The sequence below is a fragment of the Camponotus floridanus genome, unplaced genomic scaffold, assembly GCF_003227725.1.
Source record: "Camponotus floridanus strain SB8 unplaced genomic scaffold, Cflo_v7.5 scaffold33, whole genome shotgun sequence".
Classification (NCBI taxonomy): domain Eukaryota; kingdom Metazoa; phylum Arthropoda; class Insecta; order Hymenoptera; family Formicidae; genus Camponotus; species Camponotus floridanus.
The window spans coordinates 1,307,240-1,331,794 of record NW_020229470.1 but is presented as its reverse complement, the minus strand read 5'-3'; the positions used below and the strand labels follow the sequence as shown (position 1 = coordinate 1,331,794).

At 31.4% G+C, this 24,555-nt stretch overlaps 1 protein-coding gene across 3 annotated transcripts in view; it reads right to left on the bottom strand.

Annotated features, from left to right (window-relative positions):
* LOC105248876 (protein timeless homolog) overlaps nt 1-20,586 on the bottom strand; it is a 98,422-nt gene extending 77,836 nt beyond the window's left edge. For all 3 annotated transcript variants that reach the window (XR_003123094.1, XM_011253914.3, XM_025410590.1), the window contains exons 1-15: nt 20,230-20,586; nt 19,791-20,008; nt 19,550-19,703; nt 19,275-19,455; nt 18,995-19,126; nt 18,804-18,899; nt 18,498-18,661; nt 16,522-16,639; nt 16,098-16,360; nt 15,303-15,435; nt 15,069-15,223; nt 14,041-14,174; nt 13,803-13,956; nt 13,545-13,625; nt 7,920-8,017 (exon numbers count right to left, since the gene is read on the bottom strand). Coding sequence is in view for 2 of the 3 variants with exons in the window: in XM_011253914.3 (XP_011252216.2) it covers nt 7,920-8,017; nt 13,545-13,625; nt 13,803-13,956; nt 14,041-14,174; nt 15,069-15,223; nt 15,303-15,435; nt 16,098-16,360; nt 16,522-16,639; nt 18,498-18,661; nt 18,804-18,899; nt 18,995-19,126; nt 19,275-19,455; nt 19,550-19,703; nt 19,791-19,884 (1,957 nt within the window). In the remaining variant the exon portion in view is untranslated. The remainder of the gene's footprint in view (nt 1-7,919; nt 8,018-13,544; nt 13,626-13,802; nt 13,957-14,040; nt 14,175-15,068; nt 15,224-15,302; nt 15,436-16,097; nt 16,361-16,521; nt 16,640-18,497; nt 18,662-18,803; nt 18,900-18,994; nt 19,127-19,274; nt 19,456-19,549; nt 19,704-19,790; nt 20,009-20,229) is intronic.
* Between the last annotated feature and the right edge of the window lie 3,969 nt (nt 20,587-24,555).

Genomic DNA, 24,555 nt, shown 5'->3' with positions numbered 1-24,555 from the left:
AAATTCCAAGCATAGTTTATGATTTGCCAATTCGAAAGATTAAGCTTTGCGCCAATTTGCATGTACATAATCAATCACTCCCGTGTCACGATAAAATATTTCGGTTGCAAATCGTAAAAAAAAAACGATAATTGATTATTGCGTTCATTGATTTTCGAGAAAAGGGAGAATCGTCCATCTATTCGTCCTCTCTTTCTCATCCCTTCAGCCTCGTGCATACGGCTCATCATGAAATAAATAAATCCGACGCGCATTCAGCATAGCGCCAATCCGAATTCAATTTTCTGGCGAGGTCCCGTAAGGGGAGAAGTATTATCTGTCGGGGTGCTGCAAAAATGGCAAGAGGGATGGCTTTGGTAGCAGTGATAGTTCTATCCCACAGTCACGAACGAACTAAATGCTCGCAGAAAATTTTTTTAGAAAAAAATATACAATAGAAAGTTTACACATGCAAATTTTTCTATTTTTATATTTTATTTTTATATTTTATCATTTCTGAATATTTTTTTCAATACAAACTAAATGTTTTTTTTTCGATATTAATACTGTTATTAAAATAAAAACAAACTTCATAGATAATAACATAAAATCATACTCGTATTTGAAAAAAATATTAATCAAAAAAATTAATTTCTTGCAACAGAAGTACGTAAACATATATGTTAATTAAAATTATTAAATGTTAATTAAAATAGTGCATCCTTCTCGGCAAATATTTTTCGTAAATAATTTACATTCTAAAGGGTTGAAAGCAGAAAATTCTTAATTGTTCAATTTTCCATAATATTCTTTACAATATGTAAACGTGTGATAAACTTGCATTTCCATGTTTAATGAGCGAGACACATACAAGGGTAGAGAAGACTGATGATAAAACACCATCGCGGCTTGGCATGATCTCTCGAATTTCAGTGGCAATCGAATAACCCATCGCGAAATCCGTTAAGCAGTTATTAAAGCTTCCGAGAACTTGCTCGTCTCCCGTGGTTCCGTACCCTGCAGAAATTTCAGTTATTTCTAGTAGGGTACGCAAATCCGATTTAGATATTCCGCTGGAACGTCCGGGTGCCTAAAACGGCCGCTTCGGGCGCGCAAGTTAAAAGCGTACACGATGGAACACCGGTGTCCCATACGTCGTAGAGCGACCGCGATTACTCTGTGTTTCGCGGAACATTACGTTCGCATTAGCTCGAAGGAATATATTCAGCCCGGAATGCCAATTGCGAGGGGCCTAAACGATGTATGTACGATTGTCAGATACGTGCAATTTACGGAGTTCGTATTAAGGCTTGAAGATATCCAACAATCACATTATTCGAATAAATGTTAATAGAGAATCTTTTTATTTAAAAATATATCTTCGTCACAGCTATTCGCGTACAAAGATTTCATGGGATCTCGAGTATCCAATTTATGTTTTACAAGTGCTAAGATATGCTCAAACGGAGAAAAGAAGCGAGCGACGAAGGAAATCGAACGGCGAAGAAATCTGAAGTCTCGGTGATAAAAGATACTACACGTAGAGAATGTAACGGAGCACGAGAGAGAATGTCTCTGGCGCTACACGGTGGGAAGAAAAGCCGGATAAAAGGATTCGTACAAACAATAAAACACAGAATCATGGAAAATACTTAACGAGCGCATAAAACGGGAACCCCCGTCGCGTAGGCGAACATGAAAGGCAAACAGTACGAAAAAGCAAAGAGGAGGAACTTGGACGCTCGTAAGAATAGGTGCAGGTAAAAGCCGATGAATGGAATACGAAAGAAGAGACGGTATATAGAGAGAAAGTGAGACGCGCACCTGGCGCGGAGAGAGATTCGGAGCGCACCGGAGTTACAATATAAATGATCCCGTCGTCCGCGCCCATCCTCCCCCGTCGAGATCTCGACCCCAGCCCGACCACCATTCCCGGCCCATTTACATATCTGTATTATTCAAGCACGACTGTTATTCAATTTCTACGCAACTCGTAAATGCATTATTATTTAATCGAGTCGCACGCTGCCGGGCGGGATTTGCCGTGCGACGCGTTCGCGTTCGCGTACAAAGGGTACATAGGACGAGAACAACTAATAAGTGCAGAGAAACGAAACATCAATCAGCAATTTACGCGAAAGTGATTTTTTCCTAATAATATTAATAATTGTCGTATCTGAAATATCTTTGTGAATATTATATGAAATATTATATCATAAAATTTGTGAATACATTTGTATATTACAGAATAATTTGAAGACTTGAAGATTTGTATATAATTAGAATTAAACTTTTCAAATAATTCAATTAATACTGTGTTTTTTCTTAATTTTATACGCACAATATATTTATTAAATCTCTGACGTGTTTACGAGACCAATTTGTTGTGTGCTGTTGTATTTGTTTGAAAAATGTAAATTCCAATGTTAGTGTATGCTAAATATTCAAATATTCAAGTATTATAATTTCAATTATCGTGATAAAATTTCCTAACCGCGCAGCGACAAAACGCATTACAAAAATGTCAAGCTTTATTACTTATTACACAACGATTACTTATACGCTAAATTTTTAATATTGATTTGCATTCATGGCGAGGAGCATAACCGAGGCAATTTCATGGAATTTAACCTTCGATCGTAACTTCATTAACTGCTACCGAGGGAGAGACACTGTAAGAGCTTACGTAAGGCTAAAATGGCCTCAGTGTACCTCATGAATATCATTTGTATAGCTATAACAGCTTCAGATAGAGCTCAGAGTTGACGTTTATCTTCCCTCTTTTGGTTATCTTTCTTTTTTTTTTAACTACTGATTCTTTTCACGATGGCTCTAGAGAACCGGAAGAAAGAAAAGCCAGCGGATATATTTCACATGAATATCTCCCAAGGTATATCCGAACAAGAATGGCAAAGATAAAATATCTACCGCCAATGAAGAAAGGGAAAGGGAGAACGAGCGATAGGGGAAAACATGATGAAATGAATGAACTCGTTGAGTACCGCTTTTGCATATTAATGGTTATGCGTCGTTAGGGAAGAGGCTATCATATCGTTGGCAGGAGAAAGAGAACATGACAAAAAAGAAACATTAACGCGCCGCGGTTGTCTCCTCGATACCGGAACGCCGTTAAATGTCGAGCTGAAGCACCCTCTGAACGCTCCACTCAATACTTGGGTGTTACTCGAGTACAAGCGTTTATATCTCTTCACAAGAAAGTCGTTTGAGGAATTTTTAAATTCGTATAAAATATTTATTTTCTGGAAGATGCCATACTATTCATAAAATAGCAAACAGATGTGAGTAAATTAGTAACCATTGTAATTAATGATTTAATATTTAATTAATAATTAACATAATGATATAATCATAACATTGTTATAACATGAAGATTTTCAAAAAGGCAAATTTTAAAAATATTTCGATAAATATACTACTGGATAATAAAATAAAATTATATACCACTAGATAATAAAAGAAACTTTTTTCACAAATGACTTTTCTTCCAAGAGAGAAATTACAGATTTGAAAGAAAATTGATGTACTTTTAAAAATACCGACATTTTACGAAATATATAAAAATAAAAGAAAAAAAAATCTTATATAAAATCAGCAAATCCAACGGTAGAAGACATTGGCTTACTCCGAAATCGCAAGAGGTAACACGATGCATCGCAATTTGATCGGAGAAAAGCGAACGTGGCGGACCGATTTTGGCCGAACTATCTCACGGACCGATGTCCTGGAAAGAGGAAGGACATTACGAGAATGCAAACATATGGTAGCGATCGCTCGAGTAAACGTAGGATGTAAATATCAGCTCTCGCTTTGCTTCAAATCCCCCGGAACGTCGATTCAATCTGATTATTGTTCACCTACGTTGCCCGGTGAAATAAAAAGAATAATGCCACAATGCGAAAATATAATGCGAAAAAAAATATGTAGTCAATTGAATTTAGTGCCTCTGTAAAGGATTCAGATATATAAGTTTGTAGGATTTGCACCTTAAATGTCAATCCGTTATTACGCATTAACTTCAATTCCAATCGATAAGCAGCGCAAAGTGTAAGCTGATTGCAAATAATGCACATTTTCCGATAACATTTCTGCTAAGAGGAGAGATAGTCGGAGGTCGTTTCAGAGAGAAGCGCAAAAAAAGGAATAAAACTCGGAACAAATGTTGGTAGTAGATCTGTTGTTTACCCTGCGTCTTGTACTAAATAATTCTCGTTCGTTCCTATGGTTTCACACCGCTCGCAAGGAAGACGAAGTTTTCACCCCGATAAAAGTTCTTTCATACCTCTCGAAGCTACTTCTCTACTTCCTCGACATATAGTCAAAATCCGGCGCCGCCAATCTACGTATTTTAGATACACGGTACATTTCCAGGAAATATTAGAGATGACTTTCTTCCGTATTACGTAAATAAGCAAAATTATTATAGTAGTACAAATTCAATGACGAGGAACGGTGAAAAAACTTCGTATTTGCAAAATTTAAGAAATCATATGAACGTATCAGCGCTACATTCTTGTAATAAAATATTCTCCTGAAATATAAATGAAATAATTTTTATGTTAAAATTTAATATATACTTTTTATAGTAAAAATTAATTTTATTTTTATTGAAATAATAGAAGAATCATAGATATGAATAAATATAAGGAGAAGAAAAGTTTGATGTTAAAATGCATTAGTTAAACATGTACAAATGGAATAAACGTAAAGGAAAAATCGCTCGTACGATCTTGGCATGCAAATTTCGTCACTGCGCTTCACCGTTCCAAGACTTTTCAATTCGACCTTCATTCATCAAACCTTCGACTTAGAGGAGAAAAGAACACATGGGCTGACTCTACGCGAGCATCCATCACCCATTCGGTCTAACAAGTTGGAATCGAGCGAGGAGAAGAGAAAAATCGCGCCCAAGCGCACATCTTCCTCTACATCCTATTCTCATACTTCAGTCCGAGTAAGTCGATGAAACGTATACTTTATACATGGCTGTACAGTACCATTCTACTCGCAGACAGACATGAATAAGTAAAACCTTTCGGTATGCTAGGCAACCTCCTCAATATCGATCGCGATTATTTATAAATGCTGTTGATGAAGTATCCTTGTCACGGATGACAAATAATCGTTTGTTCTCGCGATCTGACCTGTCTGACGAAGTCGTCGAAGTTATTTTCTACAGAAATCTTTAACAAGTTTAAGAGAAGCAGTTTATTCGAAGAATATTTAATTGTCCAAGTTGTTGACTCAAAATATGATATTATAAGCAAGATTGCCATCGTTATTTCAATCTAATATCGAGCAGGATTTAAAAGCAAAAAATTAATTTTCATAGAAAGAGATTGTTCATAAGATTTTTTTACATTCGATTTCAATTATGAAACCAAAAAGTTGTAATAATGATATATAAATATTTATGCGTATATTGTGTATGTAAGTACACTGAGAAAAAAAAGTTGTTAACTTGACCAAATCATTTAACTAAATTATTATTTTTTTAATTAATTAAATTAATTTTTAATTAATTAAAATATTTAAATATTTAAATTAAATAGATGTCATGCTAGATTTAATATGTATTATTTAATTTAAATAGTTAAATAATTCAATTAAAAAAATAATAATTTAGTTAAATGGTTTAGTCAAATTAACAACTTTTTTCTCAGTATATATTAAACATATTTTAATAATTTTCATATTTCTCGATGTAAACGTAGTATTAGCTAGGAAAAGCTTGTTTCGCAAAGCACACTCACCATTTCCGCAATGTGCTTTATCAACGCGAAACAGATACTCTATTATATATAGTTTATGCAAAACTATCAGGATACGATCGAGCAAGTATAGCCATCCAGACGCGTAAAGTGTGTGCGGAAGCAACTGAAACGAAAAAACAAACTCCAATCGATGAAGCCAATGTGCACTTCGGATCGACTATGATTCCGTTTCCCTCCGACAAAATCTGTACACATATTGCGCCATATAGACACTAAAATATTTAAATGCATCTATATAAATGATTCCTTTCATTAGCATCTTGAAATTATTTGTTATCGTGTTTATAATAATAGATGAAAATTATCATTATCTACTACATATATATAATAAAGATACTTTTTTATAAAAATAATTAAATATAGAGCATTTCGAAGATCTTAGCAATCTACATCTTTATGAATTTCTTGATAAAATTGATATTTTTAGCGTGTTTAGTTTTGAAAATAATTACCATACATATAGATACCAAATTTTTGTTATCATCAAATATTTATATAAATAATTTCCAAATTTCACAAGTCAATCAACTAAAGTGAATTTAAAAGTGCATAAAAAAAGAATTTTTGAGAATCTTTTGTCTAGGAAAAAAATAAATGTTTCAGATGACGTAAGGATTACGGGTAAAATTATGATAGTGGAGATAATAGATCTCAAACTATTTACATCGTGAAATAAAACAGATATATATTTTAGAACTGAGTGTGAGAGAAATATTTTATATAAATATTCTCTGAGTAAATAATGCATGACGCCTACACATGAATGACAGCCTGCTGTCACATCTATATATATGTATATATATATAACGAGATGTACATGACAGCTATAATCATAATGTTATAAGCTGTGAAATTCAGTGTATGTAATGTGAATTTTAATCCATATATTGTGAAATGCGACAAAAAGAAATTGAATGCGTGATCGACAACCGTATAATGAGACATTACTATAATATATTCATAATAAATAGAGAGAAAAAGAGACGTCTCTAAATTTTGTTAAAAAATACATATTAAAAAAATACATATAAAATAAAATAAAATAATAAAATATAATATAATAAACTTAAATTGTTTTTTTGCCAAAAAGCTTTCATTATGAAAAAGAATCTAATTTGTGTGTGTGTGTGTGTGTGTGCTTTATCTCAACCTGTATGTTCAATAATGTTCAATAATACACAAAAATGGCTTTTATAAAATAAAATGGTTCAAATTTTACATATAATGATAAAGAAGAAATTTAAATTAATTTATTTAAATAATTTAATTTAAAAAAGACACATACACACATGCACACAAACACAACACAATAATTTTTTTCATTAAAATAAACCGCTTTTATTTGTAGTAGCATAACAACAAAATTAAAGGATTTAAAACGTCTACAGCAGCTATTATTGTGTTGGTAATAAACAGAGATAAATACGTGGCGGGCCCGGATCGTCGCGAAATCTCGGTACTGAATAGCGTAGTTATTCACACATAAATTAGACGCGTGAAATGAATACCAACGGCGCGTTTAATTAAATTTGCGTCATGATATACGCGCCAGTTATTACAAATCGTCCCTGCAAGGGAAGAGCACCTTGAATGAATTTATGTATTTATATATCTTTCTTTTCCCCCTTTGATACTTTCTTAACATAAAATACATGATGTTATTACATCTCGCGTATATTCGGCGCGCTCACTTTTCTTCCAAATGTTTTTGAGTAAACTTCATAATTCAATAAATTAGCAGACGTAACGAACTCTTCTCCGTAAAGGAAGGAAAACAGCTCATTACTTTCGTGCTTTAACCTAATAACAGACTTTGCTCTTTATAATTAGGCGGACGCAAAACAGGAACTACTCTTTTCTCACAGGGTTACGTATGCAAAGAGGATATAAGTTTCTCGTGATAGAAGTTGCACTGGCAATTCTCAAGAAAGTAAAAAATGTTAATGACCTATACTTTGAAAGGACCAAGTTTTAACTTTATTTCAGACGAGTTATCGGAGATTGTCAATATATGATGTTTCGTTTTCCGCTTACTATCACGGATTTTATTAAAATAATTGTATTATAAAAACGGCACTGAGAGAGAAGCGCCAAACGTTTTTAAATCCTAAATATGAAATCAAAAAAGAAATTTTGAAGATTACTCACCGCCCAGATCCGCAAAGAAAATTTCTCGAAGAGCTAGAAATTCTTCCTCGGGAGGTATATCCGTTCTTCCAAAGCAGTCATTCTCGGGCCAGATTACTCTATAACAATTTGATTCAAATATTTATTTTTAATGTATAATGACAACAATGCTAATGACAACAATGCTAATGTATAATAGAATTAATGTTAAAACGAAAAATTCGAAACAACGGCTTAATAACATGATGTTAAACGATCTTAAGAGGAAACAGCTTTTAATGCACTGTAATATACATAATATACATTACACTATAATATACAGCAATATAACATATCGTAGCGTTAACATAATTCACAGTAAAATTGCAAAACTTTCATGTTTCATAAAGTTTCGAATTATATGATATCATATATTGAATATTATATTATTTATAACTTGTATTTTATGTGCATTTTATGAATCAAATATTAACTATATCGCATTTCAGAAAGAACTATTGTCACGACTAAAACAAAAAATAATGTTTAGAAAATAAAATTGCAAATTCTAACGCTGATAAAATTAGGCAAAATTCTTTCCCTTCTTGTAAAAATTTTTAAGAATTGCAATGTATAACATTATTCTTTCCAAAATGCATTTCAAAAAAATCATTTAATAAATTTCTAATATAAATAATATAAATATCATAATATAAATCATATATATCATCTAATATAAATCATATATAATATCATACGAGAATAATAATTGATTCGTCAACTGTAAGAAAATAAGATCGATGTAATTAAATAAAACAAGTTCATTATTTCGAGTCACACGATTAGAAAAGAATTGGACATGATTAGATTAGAAATTCGTTCAAGTATCGCTGAAAAACGACGCGATGAGAAATTCGAGTGACAAACTCAACGAGTCTCGTAGAAGGTTCCTTTGAGCATGAAAATCTCACCACGATCTACATCAACATCGAGCTACTTGCGTCAAGTACTCACAGCTCACCTTCATTCTTCGTCCACCCTTAGTTGACCTACGCTAGTCTATCATTGATGCCGACACACATGCATCCTCTTTACATCTTAGGGTCACAATGCGAAAAGTACTATCGCCAATATCGCACAAAGGAAAGAGCAAGTGTGAGGGCAGTAAAATTTTCAAAGATGAAAGCAGCTTCAATCTATTTAAATTCACTTCATACATTTGAAGCAAAAATTTAACATAATAGTTTGAAAAAAAAAATTTTATCAAATTCTCATTAAGTTAAAATACTTGAAAATCGTATGAATTACATATTTCAATACAAGAAAAATTAATTTTATTGTAATTACAATTTGTTAAAATTTTTTATAATTCTTTATTTAATTTTTTCTAAGTAATTATTTTTTTATCGCTCATAAATTTTTGATTTTTTAATATTTTTGTTACAAAAAAGTTGCATCTAAGATAAATAGGAAAACTTGGTTTAACAAGTCCAACATAGCTTGTATGCTTTAGAGGAACTTAGAAAAAAGGAAACAGCTGCTCATGCGCGAACGTGACTAAAGGACAAGGGTGAAGTCACGTCTGCAGAAACATTCCGAAAAAGAATATAACTAATGATGAAACACTTTTAACCTTGTATTACATGGCGAAATAGCTTTCAAATATCACTTTATTTTCTTTAGATTTTCACTAAAAAAAATCTATTCATTTTCTAATTATATACATTTCCAGGAAAAGAAAAAATTTACATTGTCATCTAATTTTAAATTCATTTTTGAAATAAATATTATATTGTGTATACATACACACACACACATATATATATATAAAATTTTCTGTTTATCTCTGTTATATAAAATGTTATCTTTTATAAAAATAACTTTTACTTCTCTCTAAATTTGCAATTACAAAAAACTATCATAAAATAGAAAAATGTAAATTTTATAATTGAAAATATATAATTTGGAACATACAAAAACCAAAGAATTGCGAGAGAAAATACATAAAAATTATATTACATGAAAAATTTTTCTATACTTCTATGATATAATTATAATCTTTCAATAGTAAAAAAGTGACAATAAAAATCTTTTCTATTTTATTCTATTGTCGCTGCACGATTGGTAATGAAAATCATTTCTATTTTCTGTCATCCTAATAGCGCCAGAATCGCATTAAAATCCGAGAATTGGATTTGGTCACTTGACACGAAATCGCACTTAGTTGCAATTCTACCATATAAAAGCGAAACGTACGGACGATTCTAACGCAGACACATGTATATGAACAATGTGTTTCGTTTTATGCGTATAGACACGACACACATTCGTACGTTTTACAATATACGATTCCGATCGGATTCAAGTCCCGGACATGATCCCTTCTCGTTTATACACGAGCAGAGAGGTAATCCACACATCGAATGAATCGTAACTGCCGTATATAAAACGAATTTTTTTCTCCATTAGAAAGGAATTTCTTCTTTTAATCTAAGACAAAAATCGTTAGATTGAAAGAATGTTGATCAAAGTCATTTGACTTATCATAATACTTTCAAATATATCAAATTAAATGAAACTTAAAATCGGACTGGAATGAAAATTTTATTCAAGTAACGTTTATTTAAATTGAATGAATAATTTCTCGATAATTTATCGACTTATGAATCAAAGCTCGATTTATAAAAAATGTTCATTCAATTACTTTTAATTCGAGATTCTATCTAACAATAAGAAATGTGATTTTATCATTTTATAGTTAGTTAATGCCATATACGACATTTCAGAATTGCGGGTCAAGGAAGTCTAATCCACCTTCGAAAGCTTTCCGAAAATTTCCCCGCTAGAGATGAATCCAATAAGCAAACGCGAGGGTGAAAACGCAAAAGAAGAGGAAGGGTGCTGTCCTCCGAGCGGAAGAAGTGGCTCGTATGGCGCGGCTGCTGGCTGCCTGAATAGAAATTCAGCAGCATACAATTCCCATTATCCCCCGATTTGAAGTTCCGTGACAATGGAATCTCTCAGACGCGCTGTGCCCGTCGTCGTCGTCATCGTCGTCGTCGTCGTCGTCGTCGTCGTCGTCGTCGTCGTCGTCGTCGTCGTCGTCGTCGTCGTCGTTGTCGCCGTCGTCGTCGTCGTCGTCGTCATCTCTCGACTCGAACGTTCCGACATACAAGCCGATACCGCTTTGCCAGACACGAAATGGATAATTTCGACACGTTCATTCTTATGCTTGGCAAAGTAATAAATCAGCTTCACTCTTCGTGATTTTTAATATTAAATTGTCGCGGAAAAGGTCTTCAAAGAATGTAATGTCATCTTAGAAACAATCTATATATTTTCAATATTCCTGCGAATAAATCTAAGAATCTGTTTCTGCACATTAATTGCGAATCAATGTTTCAAAGTAAATAGAAAAACAAAAGAAAGCTAACGATTTCTTTTGATGATCGATAAAATAATTACTGCAGTACTTATTCACATAAGGAACAAAAAGAAAGAAATGCTAAATCGATACAATTCGTCTCGTCAAAATCATTCTCTGTATTCTTTTTTAATTATGCGATTTTTAAAGATTAAAATCACTGTAAAAGGATGCAATGTAAACAGTGCAAGTGGAAAATTAGGAGGTTCAAAATCAGTAGCCAGACGACGGAATATTTGCTAGGCAAACGAAACACGATTACCAGAAGCACTATTCGTAATCGCGAAACCAAGACGTGTACGCGAAAAGGATAGGAGATATTAGACTGTTTGCCTTACGTACCTACGTACTGCCATAAGTGTCTTATTAATAATATTGTCTAGGCCCAGACATAGTCTATATATGACGTAGTCAACAGTCTGCTACTTTTATCCCCTTGTGTGCACAAGGTCGGCATGATCCTGCAGACTCCCATTGTGTACCGGCCATAGTAAACATTACTCCCCACTATAAAATGGACGATAGAATATTACGTACAATCTCCCAAAGTAGTTCGCAACGACGATACCGCGTAAAGAAAAATCACGGGAAGGACTATAATTTCATAGCTTTATGATAGAAGAAGGCAGCGACGATAAAAACCGCTTCTACTTCCACGGTTATATGGTACTCTAATCTGACAGAACTAATAAAATTAAAGATTTATAACATTACGTATCATATATTTTCAGTTGAAATTATATTTTATAATGCAACTATATATTATTTTGAGAAAGGTCAGTAGTTAAAGTTTGGCAAGCTCTCGTTTCACATTGTGAACGTTATTCTTCAATGGTATTTGCAAATATTTGCAAATATTTTTTATTAAAAAAAAATAGAGCTCGAAATGTTCGCGATGGTTGCGCGAATCTGCGTTTAGCATAGAGCTTTGCGAAAAAGCTTTGAGATGAAGAGACGTAAAGAGAAATCTATTTACACGTCGACGAGTTTATCAACGAGGGTGTATCGAATCTCGCGGAAGCGGCGATTAAGCCTTAGAGCGAGAAGGTTTGACGAGGTGGAACGCAGAAACAAGTTGACGGAGGGACATGACTCATAGGCACATTTAGAGGTGGAACACTTCAAAGAGTTGGTTGGGTACCCGTTCACCTCGGTGAACCGGTGTATACCGACGCGCGTTACAAGAGAGCGCGGCAGATCCCTTTCAGATTTAATGTAATGTAAATATCCGCCGCAGTGCAAACGCCTGGCTTTTCGCCAGTTAATTGGCCGTATGACTGGTCGGTGCACAAAACCGAAAAAAATTCCAACAGATCGATAAGTATAATTAATATGTATTATATTAACAGAATTGTAATAAAATATAATCTCCATAAGAGTTGCGAGATAATTATACAAAGTTTTTCATTAAGAATTTCTTTGTCAAAGTTTTTAAAGTCGCCATTAATTTCTCTTAAGCAGAAGTAATCCAATTGCGAAACTTATTTTATATCATACAATATACGTAAGAGAATGTCAAATTATAATTGTTATATGATTAAAAACTGTATTATTATCTCGTAAAATTATATATTTTATGTATATTGTATCTTCTTTAGTTCCAAGTAAACATTCGAGTTTATGAATAAATTCCAGTTCTTACTGACTGTCCAGTCCTAACGTAATAAACATTTTTTTAAAATAAAGTTCTCAAAACTTCCATAATTAATATTACCTTGAGATTATCTTTTGTATCGTTGGAAAATTTATTATATTTCGCTATAAAAATCGCAACAAAATATATGAAAAAAAAGGAACAAAATAAAGGTCCCTTCATATTAATCTAAAATATTAATATGAATTAAAAATTAATAAATTAAAAATAAAAAATAAAATATGGAAACATAAGTACACTGTACAAAAGCACCCTATATAAAAGCGAATTTTTTATCGCGACAGAACCAATAAAATTTTCATAAAAATGTATTTAACGCGGTGTATTAAATTTAATGTAGTATAGACTGAAAATTACATGTAATTTTTCGTATAGTTTAAATAATTTCTCGTATATTTTATTCCAATAAAGCAGTAAGAAAATTAAAATTGTTTGTTAGAATTTCGTTGCATTCCCTGTTGACGGTTTAGATGTAAAATTGACTTTCAAAATAAATAACAATAAGCGACATTGTCACTTCGGCATAAAAAGTTTCATGAAACGAATTACTTTTCAGCATCCGGTTTTTTAAAACAAATAAATATGTTACCTTGCAGTACGTAAGAGACCAAGCGCCTGTTCCAAGTTGCTCTGTCGCATTAATTTCTGTATTTTCTTCATAGCATCTGATCTAAATAAGAAAAATATAAGAATAAATAAAAATAAATAAAAATAAATAAAACTAAATAAGAAAAACATAAAACATAGACGCATAGTTTCAATTGCACTTTAAAAATATCAATAATAACGTAATAATTGAGAGTAACATAAATTATTTCAGTTATATCTATCATATAAATCTACGTACTTCTGATCGTCAATAGGCATATCTAAGGTTGCATCAAATGGCACCACTTCTGGTATGATACCATCTTGCATTACAGCAGATAATTCAGAACTAATAATGTCCCAACGTTCTTCCAAAGTAGGAACCGGAGTTACAATCCTCTGATGAGCAGGTTCTGCTTAAACAATTTTTTCACTATCAAATTTAACTTATATTTTTCTAAACATTTTTCAACGATCACTATATAAATAAATCTTACTTTTTTGTCTTTTAGCTTTTTTTCGCTTTGGCTTTGTTTGTTGAACCATGAGGTGTCGTTGACCTTTCTGGCAAAAATGTTCGAGCATTTTCAAAAATATATGAACAGTCGTGACAAGATCCACTAAGTATTGCCTAAAAATATAATGCACATATTTATATAAATAATTCTATGTATGTGTATAATTATATGTATATAAATATATATGTATTATAAGAATAACGATAAACTTAAACCGTCTTCTCTTTCCTTGTGACAAGAAATTAATTTAATCTCGTTACCCGCGCATTAATTTGTCAATTTAGTTCCGGTAACGTTACTACTATGAAAACCAAAGTTTGACGTCGTCCTGTTTTCGTCAGCATTGCCGTATAACGTCAAAGTAGCAGCAACGTGGCATTGCGGTACGTCGCGCCGCCCTTACATTTCCGTCGTGGAAATCCGCGCAAAACCCGTCAAACTCGTAGCAAGTTGAACGCCCACCGCCTTTTCCCATTTCGCCGGCCGGAAGGTCGATAAAAGTTGTTTATTCCGCCAAGGAATCGCGCAGAAGGGAGGAAGAAACGGGGCGGGTGTGTACGAGAAGCTAGCGAAGAGACCCAGCCGAAGAAGAGAAATAGTCGAAATGGCGTCGGAGGCAGCCCGAGTAGCTTCCTAGCTGGTCGAACCGATTGATCCGAAAGTGAATCAATCTGTCTGCGGTAGATAAAACTTTTGGTAAAGAGTTCTTTCTCTCTCCACAAGACGCGACGCGGATTCGTCCGGTATAGATGCGATTGTTCGGTGACGCATCGCGTAACTTTTCGCGATACTTGCATTATTTTTATTACGATTTGCTGAAAATTCACGACAGATTCGCGGTTTATTCTATCGAATTAAATAGGAATAGTTACCGATTATAAAAGTTATAATGAGATATAATTTAAGTCTTGTTTTTTTCTGCTTTTAAGATAATTTTTTAAATTATTCTTTCTTGCAAAATTTTCTGCATGAGATTTTGTTCATTTTTTATGTGCTTATTCACTTACCGTGACATTTTAGTCTCATCGAAACACAAAAACTGAGAGAGTATCGTTTCCCGATATTCCGGAACATAAAAGATGTTGTTTTTAATTATTTTGCTGGATTCTTTGACACCGCGATCTATGCTCTTATCCATTGCCATAAGAGTATTAAGAAGCTCCTAAAATGTGATACATATTTTCACCAACTTTTCTAAATATACCGTATGCAATGTTGATTATCTGTGTACAAATTCCTACCTGATATGCTTTCAATGCTAAATGCAATCTGCGAGACCAAAGCGGTATCTTTTTCTTATCAGTTATCATCATCTCATAGTAGTGTTCCATTTGTCTTTGTACTAAATAAAATACTTCTGTAGATATCGTTTCGCTAATAAAAATAATAAATTAATAAATTAATGGATCAATAAATAATAAAATAAAATAATAAACTGCGACAGATAATTATTTTTATTAATAATATAAAATAGAGTTTAAACTTATAAAATTAATAAAACAAATATATATATATATATATATATATATATATATATATATAATTGAAACAATCTTTTCTATATGCTTATGATTATAAAAATATCAATATAAATCTCACAATCTATCACTAAAATTTAATCGAAATACATATATATATATTTTTTGTACACGTTGGTGCTAGATGCTCTACAAATAATGAATCGTAAATAAAATTCGACTAAATAAAATCACAGAATTTATATATTTTAGTACAAAAGAAAAAATAATTAAATGTTTATATGCCATCGACATTGAAACAATATTCTGTAAAACTTTATTGACAATTTAATAATTTTCATTAAAAATTATTGTAAATATTATTTCATACTATAAAATTAGATTTATCTCGTATACGTTAGAAAAATTCTTTAGACCTCTTTTAGACAAGATCCAAAAGAAAGCGACGATGCGTAAAACGAGTTCGGAAACTGTCTCGTTTTCTGTCTTTTAGTGGAATATGTACTCGACAACAATGTAAATTTTGTTATAGGAAAGTTAAAAAGTGCCAAGATTTACCTCACGTATTTCACTTCAAACTTGTAATGGCGATTGAATTCCATAAAAAAACGCAAAGCCCATAAATAAGAAGTTATTTCGGATGCTTCACCATGAGTAACATTAATGATACAAGATCTGGCGAATTTCATTACGGGATTGTATGCTGCACTAAGAAATTCCACGCAAAATTCTTTTAGAAAAAGTCGTACACTGAGGACAGATGTACGTTCCACTTTAGCGTCCTGTACCCTCATTTTATCTTTGCGTCGTTTCACTCTTTTCTGTTATAGAAGATACGTATGCTTTTTTTAATTATTTATTTACTAATTTCACTTCATATAATTCATATAAAATTAAGACTATTTTGAAATTTTAGTTGCTTTCGAAAATCATAACAAGATAAAGAAAAATCATGCATTACTAATCGATTTTGTAAATTTACCTTATTATGACCAAATTCCAGAGTTTCGATTTTTTTATACGGTCTATGACATATCATTTGATTTTCTCCAGTTGCTTTCATATTTTGGACAATGTAAGTACCGCCAAATCGTGAATGTCTAATTAATTGAATAAAAATATACTTTCAGACATTAAATCTATTCTTCAAACAAAATTATTTAAAAAAAAATGCAAATATATATCTTAGAATATACAAAATATCGGACAAGTCTATAATATGAAAAATTAAATTTTGTTTCGATTTCGCGTCTCTTTCTCATTCGGTTTTATGCACAAGTTGAAAAGGAAAAATAATACGTTCCCTCTAATGGCTACTACAAAAAGGAGCAGATCATTCAAATTCAATTTCAACCATGACTCCCGAAAATCCAATCAATGGAATAAAAGGCAGCTGTCAAGAACAGACAGTTTTCTAAATGACGAAGATGCACACTCCCTTCCATTTTTTCTGATCTTTTTTTGCTTAAAAATATTTGAAGAAAAGTGATGGAATCAAGTTTCTTGATCCATCATTTTCCTTCAAATATTTTTAAACAAGCAGTTAACTTTCCGAAAAGTTTGCTGAAGACGAGCACTTTTCATTATAAAAAAAATTAAAATGATAATTTATAATTTCTATTAATTAAATTCTTTAATTTCTATTTAGAAAAGTAATGTTGTAAAGTTGTAATTTCGAAAACAATTTTTTCAAATAAAATATTTTTTATAAAAATAATTTCTCATAAATTAGAAATATATAATAATTATCTGAAATATATAATAAAATAAATATTTTAATAATATTTTAAATAAAATAAATATTTTATTTTATCATCATAAATAAAATAAAAATTTTATATAAAAAAAATATAATGTAGAAAATAATTTAAAAGCTAAAATTATATATATATATATATATACAATATATTATTGTATTACGATAAATGCGTATATGACACAGCCATCCAATTTCGTTACTATATTTACTTGTTGCTATCAAAAGGAGATCTGTGTTCGTGACACAGCTAGGCGCTGCTTTATCGTTTTCCGATCAAATTATCTTTCCATCGATCGATAGAAAACATGAGGAAGGCGAAGGGATCTTTTCATCGAGACTTCCAGTCCCTTTCAACTCGTAAAAAGCCTTTCGCAAAGACGGGAGAGATGCGCGCATCCACGGGCTTCTGGAACGCGCGCTCGTTACAAGAATATGGCTCGCTTCTCTCCAACAAGTGGATAAAAGCTTCTATTCATGCTTCGGGTAGTCCTGTTTTAAAAACTAGGTCATATTCATTATACGCGTATCGCATCGCCGCGTCGTCACGAAAATCCGCAAAGGCGTTCGTCAAGTAGCAATCGGTGCTTTTTAGTCATTCTATTTTTCCGATCGCGTGCTTTTAGCTGTAGTCGCTCATTAAAAGGATAATTATGTGGTAGCTATTTGCGAAACATACATTTCCGTACAATTCCCGTGTTTCATAAAACTGAATAACATAGCTAACGTATAAATAAATCTGTATAAATGAAGCTCTTACTCTATACAGCATTTTCCGCGTGCACTGATATCGAATAAAATATCCATGAACAGAGTGCATGTTTAAAGAGTTGTTTTAAATTTTGAAAGCAATTCAATCAGGATAAATCTTTTCAATTATTCAAGTAAATTTTATATTTCCTTTTCTTGTGCATTTATTTTAAACAATTATATTATTTAGAAAAATGCCTTCGCCCTCCGTTTTATACCCTAGATATTTTTAATTTCTTACAAATTTAAAAATATTTAATTTAGATATACAATGGTTCTTTCCTTTTTAACTTGCACAACAGATCTCTCTCTCTCTCTCTCTCTCTCTCTCATAATCTCATTATTTTTTATTAATATTTCTTATTATTTTCTTATTATTTCTTATTATTTTATTAATATAACTTTATTAATCAAATAACGTAATAATTATTTAATGTATGGTATAAACTCACCTAGATCCGGCATATTTTTTTACTTTGTCCATCTTTTCGTGCAATTCCTTTTTGCGTAAGGCTACAAGTTTAGCCTCATCGTTTTCTTTTTCGGCAGTATTGCGTTGTAAACCAGATGCAGCCAATTGGCTTGCATTTTGCTCACGTAACATCAAAGATATAATCTAAAAAAATATATATGAAAATAATATCGTTTTTTATTCTCAAATATTAAATTGTTATAAATAACACACAGTATTATTTCCATAATTATTCTCAAATATAAAAATAAAAAGAAAATAAAATGTGATATATATTTTTATATACCTCTAAAATTTGCATGTGATATTGCTGTTCTTTATTATTACTGACAATAAACAACAGTATATCCACTATTCCTGACGCATGAAACGCAAACAATATCTAAAAAGAAAAATTCTTTGTAACATAAAATAATATTCAATATACTATATGTTTCAAAATATGTAAAAAATTTATTTTAATATAGCAATTCGCACCTCATCATGAATAGTAGCATCATTATCACCTCTTTTATCATTATCATTAGGTGGCACTTGCAATACATTTCTAATAAAAATAAGTATTCTTTCAATTGTTAATTCATTTTCCTCTTCCCTTTCTGTACTATCCTATAAAGTAAAAATTATTCTATAGGATAACACACATTCTCTATAAGATAACATACGCTATATATATATATATATATATATATATATATATATATCAATACATACACATATGCACTGATTAGACAACATAAAGATTTTTACCACTTACAATCTTAAGTAATCCTCCCAATCGCCCAGCTACTGTTAACCATACATTGTCATCGGTTAATGCTGCCTTATAATCTTGTAAATGTAAATTTATTTGTTGATACAAACTATATGTTGTTTTCTCGGTTGGTATCTGCTCATTATAAATTACAAATGCAGAACTTGTTAAATTAATAAGTAATCTGTTACGTGGAAAAAAACAATAAATTTTAAAAGAAATGTTGAATAATTTTTTTCATACACAATGTTTCTCAGCTAATAATTAATACTACATACCGTAATAAAACATCCCAAAGTTCAGTATATTTAACATGATGTATAAGAATCTTTACAAGATCTGTTTGAAGTAATTTTGTTTGACCAAGAAAGCGTCTTATAGTATGCGTATCATCATCTCTCCTGAGATATCTGATAAGATCTTTTATTACATCTATCAATAAATTAATTATATTTAATTAATTATTTTTCTCAATTGTAATCCTTTAAACATATATATGTATAAATTAAATATTTTTACCTAAGCAATTTTTATCTAAATGGTAATCAGTTCCATCAAAGTATCCAAGTACAGCGCAAGTGGCTGTAAGCTCAGCAGAAAGATAATCTGCCATATTTAAATAATAAATATTCCAAAATCTTCAATATGGCGTATTTATGTTCCAAACTGTTGATAATTTTTATGCACATTTATCATAGTAAATAACAATGTGCATAATTTATGTGCATAATTATCCACTGTCAAAAATAATAAGATCAAATAAATATGCAAAATAATTAAAGCTTTTAATCACAAAAGCATCCTAATAACTATTCATTCTTATAAAATGTGCATCATGAAAACAGACGCAAAAATTGTCATTCATCAATTTTTAAAGATTTAACTGTTATAAGGATCTAATCTTAACAGAAAACATTAACCTTAATCAAGCCTTATTTAGATATTTAGACGTACGCACGTTAGATAATTTCTATTCTGAAAGTACTCAACGAAAAGACGATTTAACGACGATAATAATATCAGTTTAACGACGACTATGCAATCAGTACCGCCACACTTCGTAATTATAAATATTTTCCGCGCCGGCGTCAACTTCACTCTCTAGGTTGAATTTTAGGTTATATTATGCACGAGCGATAATTACGCATACGTAAAATAACCACTTCGCATACTTTAAACACCGAAATACACTCTCGAAATATACTCTCGACACTCTTGAAACACTTCTGCAAACAATGCGTAATAGCTCGCGTTAAATTGTCACTTTTGCCGTTTCTCGGAGCAAACCGAACAATTGTACACACGCGCGTGTTGTCAAACGCAACAGGTAAAGAAAGAGCGCGCGTAGCGATCTGACCTTGCCGCTATGCGTCATCGTCATGACGTCGGACACGTTCGGGTTTTTCCGCCTCAGTTCGGATGAATCGGTCGCGGCGGCTGTTACATGTACGCAGATACGTCGAACGGCACGGAACATTAGAGGTAAATTACCGTTTATTTAATTGTTTAGTGTGTCTATTCTCGTCACTCTCGATCGCGTTACGTGCGTGAAATGAAATATGTATCGCGTACAATCGGAGTGAGCGACGAAAGAGGAGCAAAAACGAAATATATGTGTGACGCATCAGTGGTGGTACGTATAATTATAAACATGGCGCATTTAACGCGCGAAATAATTCTTGTCGCAAAATTGTAACGATTTTTTAAAAAAATGTCGAAATATTATAGATTTTGCGTTCTGCAACCTTGTTTACAAACTTGTCTTTGCTCTTTGCAAGTATGTAAATAGGGAACGAGAGAGAAAGAAATATATATATAATCATTTTTTAAGAAATATATATATAATCATTTTTTAATTGATTTTTAAAGTAGGTTCTACTTAACAATCCTTTAATAATTACCAATATGTAACATCTATATTTTAATAGAGATCATTTTAAATTTTAATCTTCAAAAACACAAGCTTTTTTTGCAGAAAATATCAAAATATCTATTATAAAATATCGTATATATGTGTTAAGGTTTCTCGTTTACGACACGAAGGGGACTATGGACTCCATTATTTCGTCGTAATAACGGAGCAGCGCTTTTTCGGCGTGCAATCTGCCGATAAATGTTGTCCACAAAGGAGGAAAATAAAGCCATAAATCCAATTTCGTCGTGGAAGGTAACGGGAAAGAACATCGCGTGTGGCAGGTAAGCGAAATCGGGTAAGTGCGAAGGATACAAGATCAAGTAATGGTAGAGAGAGCGAAGGACAAAGGGTCGGACGACGGTCAAGTCGGGGCCGGGGAGGATCGGAGGGGAAGATGTACGAGGTGCTGACGCGTTTGACGTTTGCGGTTGCACAGACATTCAATGGCCTAATCAATATCATCGAAGGTATCTGGGTCATCGGGTTATCGGCCAGTCGTCCGCACCTGTCCGCTTATTTCGTCAGTATCGTTCCATGACAGCGCACGCTCTATACATTTTGCGCTTTGTGACGTGCACGCCCGGCGGTTTTCGCGCTGTGAACGCCCGGAAAATTGCCCGAATACAGTCGGTTGCTCTTTTCGAATCGATTGGCGCGACATAGAATGCGTGATCTGATATTTTTTCCCCTGCGCGCAACACAGTATGCACATCAGGCTCATTTAATGAAAATATTAAAAGGAATATTTAATTCGAATATGATATATATTATAAAAATGTTAGTACAAAAAATGATATAAATATTGTATAAATATACATGACATAATGAAAATACGTTAATAAATATTGCGTACTAAAAAAAGAATTGAACTGTGTGGAATCATTTAAATATTATTACTCTCGTGTACGCAATATTAATGCATATGAACTTATTTATATTATTTATAAAAATAATCGTTACATGATAAAATTAATTAAATTGAGAGTATTGAATTGCGATAATATTATAAAAAGATAATGCCCAAAATTTAATTCAAATGAATTGAAACAAAAAGAAAATAACTATAATATAATATAATTTCATAAAACACATGTGATTTTACAAATGTAATTGATTTTTTAAATTTAATAATCGGGAGCAAATGATATATTTTATAACTGTGTAAACAATAATGTTTAATTGCAAACCCTTTTGATTTCTTGATGTATTGGATGAAATATATTAATATTTAATAAAGTCAAAAATTCGGTCAAACGCGCGTATGTATATTTTTATTTATTTACTTACTTATTTATTTATTTATTTATATACGTATTTATTGTTACACGATAATAGAAGAACTGGTTTTATATGATATACTAATAAGCAATAACAGCGCAGTATATGAATAAAAACGAGTTTATTATTGTTTATCTGAAGTATTGTTTGAAAACACAATTGTTATTTCATCTCGATACGAATGAATTCATATTAAAGAAACAACAGATATTGGATTATCGATATCTTGATTATATGATCCAAATTTATTATATGCATATTGAAATAACACTTAAAGAGATTTCAAAATTATTGTTTTTTATCAAAGATTTGTATATTTCTGAAAATTTCTATAGTACTTTTCTCTTAAATTTAAAATTCATACATTTACAATTTATATTGTTCAAAATCTTTAAAAATAAATATTAAATTAATATTATTCAATGTAAATTTATAATAAAATAATATTAAAAATTATATAAATTAACAATAAATAATTAATTTAGAAAATTCAATTCTCTCAATCTTCTCAAATTCAATTTTAAACATGCTTTTTTACTATTGTACAATTTCCCTTCTACGAATATTTTTCAGAAAATTATTCTGGGTTTTTTATAAAAAAAAATACATAACACGCAAAAATATCACAAAGAAAGGGCTTGTTTTTTATAACCGCGTACCAGTAATAATTCGTCATGGACTGATGCTGGCAATTGTTGATGATTTATATTACTGCCTGTATTATGAAACATAGCGGCAACATGACTATAATAATTAAATAAATAAATTCGCAAAATATATCGCATTTTTTGCGCGTGTGCGGAGTACATGATGTATTTGTTAATATGAAATGAGTATATTTTCTTTTTAATAGTTGGAAAAATTTTATTTTCTTTACTTTGCACCATTTTTTATATAATATATTTTAATTCAGATATACTTTTCCAAATAACATCAATATTCTGATTGAAATGTGAAAGGAAACAATGATAATAATAAAATATCTCAATCTTTTCCAACAGAATATCACATCCGTAATTTTTTCACAATAAAAAATGATTTTAGCTGCTTGCTTTAGGGTAAAATATGTACAGCTTGTTATTTCACGGATCTCATTATTTATATATTTTTATACTGGCAAAGATTAATACAAAATTAATTACATATCTCTGCCTTTCATAACGGTTCATAACTTTGCTTTCAATTTGAAATTCCACGCGTTTTTCTATTTTGATATGAAAAATTACAAGTCAATCCAACTCGCAAAAAGTACATGTCGTGTGCATAATTTACTTGTTAATTAGTTAATTTAGTTATGTTTTGTAAGTTCCTTCATGCGTAAACATAACTGTCTAAAGACGAGTTGGGGAAGCGGTAAATTTAATCAAGCCAAAATAAAGCGATCGCATTTCGCGCTATAAATTACAACCTCAGACTACTCTTCGCGACTTCTTGGCAAATGCAAACTTGAAAATTTGTTACATTTGGTGTCTTTAAAACAATTCTTGGTACGACAGATCACTGCGCAAATCCTAATGAAAATGATCATCTATGTCAATAATCTTTCATGATGCGGAAAATTAATTATTTTCTGTTAAATTTTAAAATAATGTTTAATTTTTTAAATATTGTCTTATTAAATCAATTGATAGGTAAATAATTTTTGATCGTTTCACAATTACATATATTTATATAAATGTCTATTTTTCAACAAATAAATTATTGTCAAGCATAATTTATTAATTAGAATATTTATTAGACATAATAATATAAAAGATATTCCAAAATGAGGGAAATAAAAAGTAGAGGCTTGTCTACTAAGCTTAGTAAATAATTCGGAAATGATATAAAAATTTATTTGCCTGCCAATCGATTTAGCGTTATCCTATACTTATACTGCGGTAATAAGACCTTCAATTAACATTTTCAATTACTAATGAGACTTTTAATTAAAGGGATTTATTCGGAAATCGGCTTAAATGCGGTCGCGTACGCGGATCAAATCGTGACAGACAAAAAGGATTAAGCGATAGGAATTAAACTCTTGATTATTTAATTTTTCTACTTTATATGAAGAACTCTCTATCAATAATTATTTTCGCTTGTTAAAGG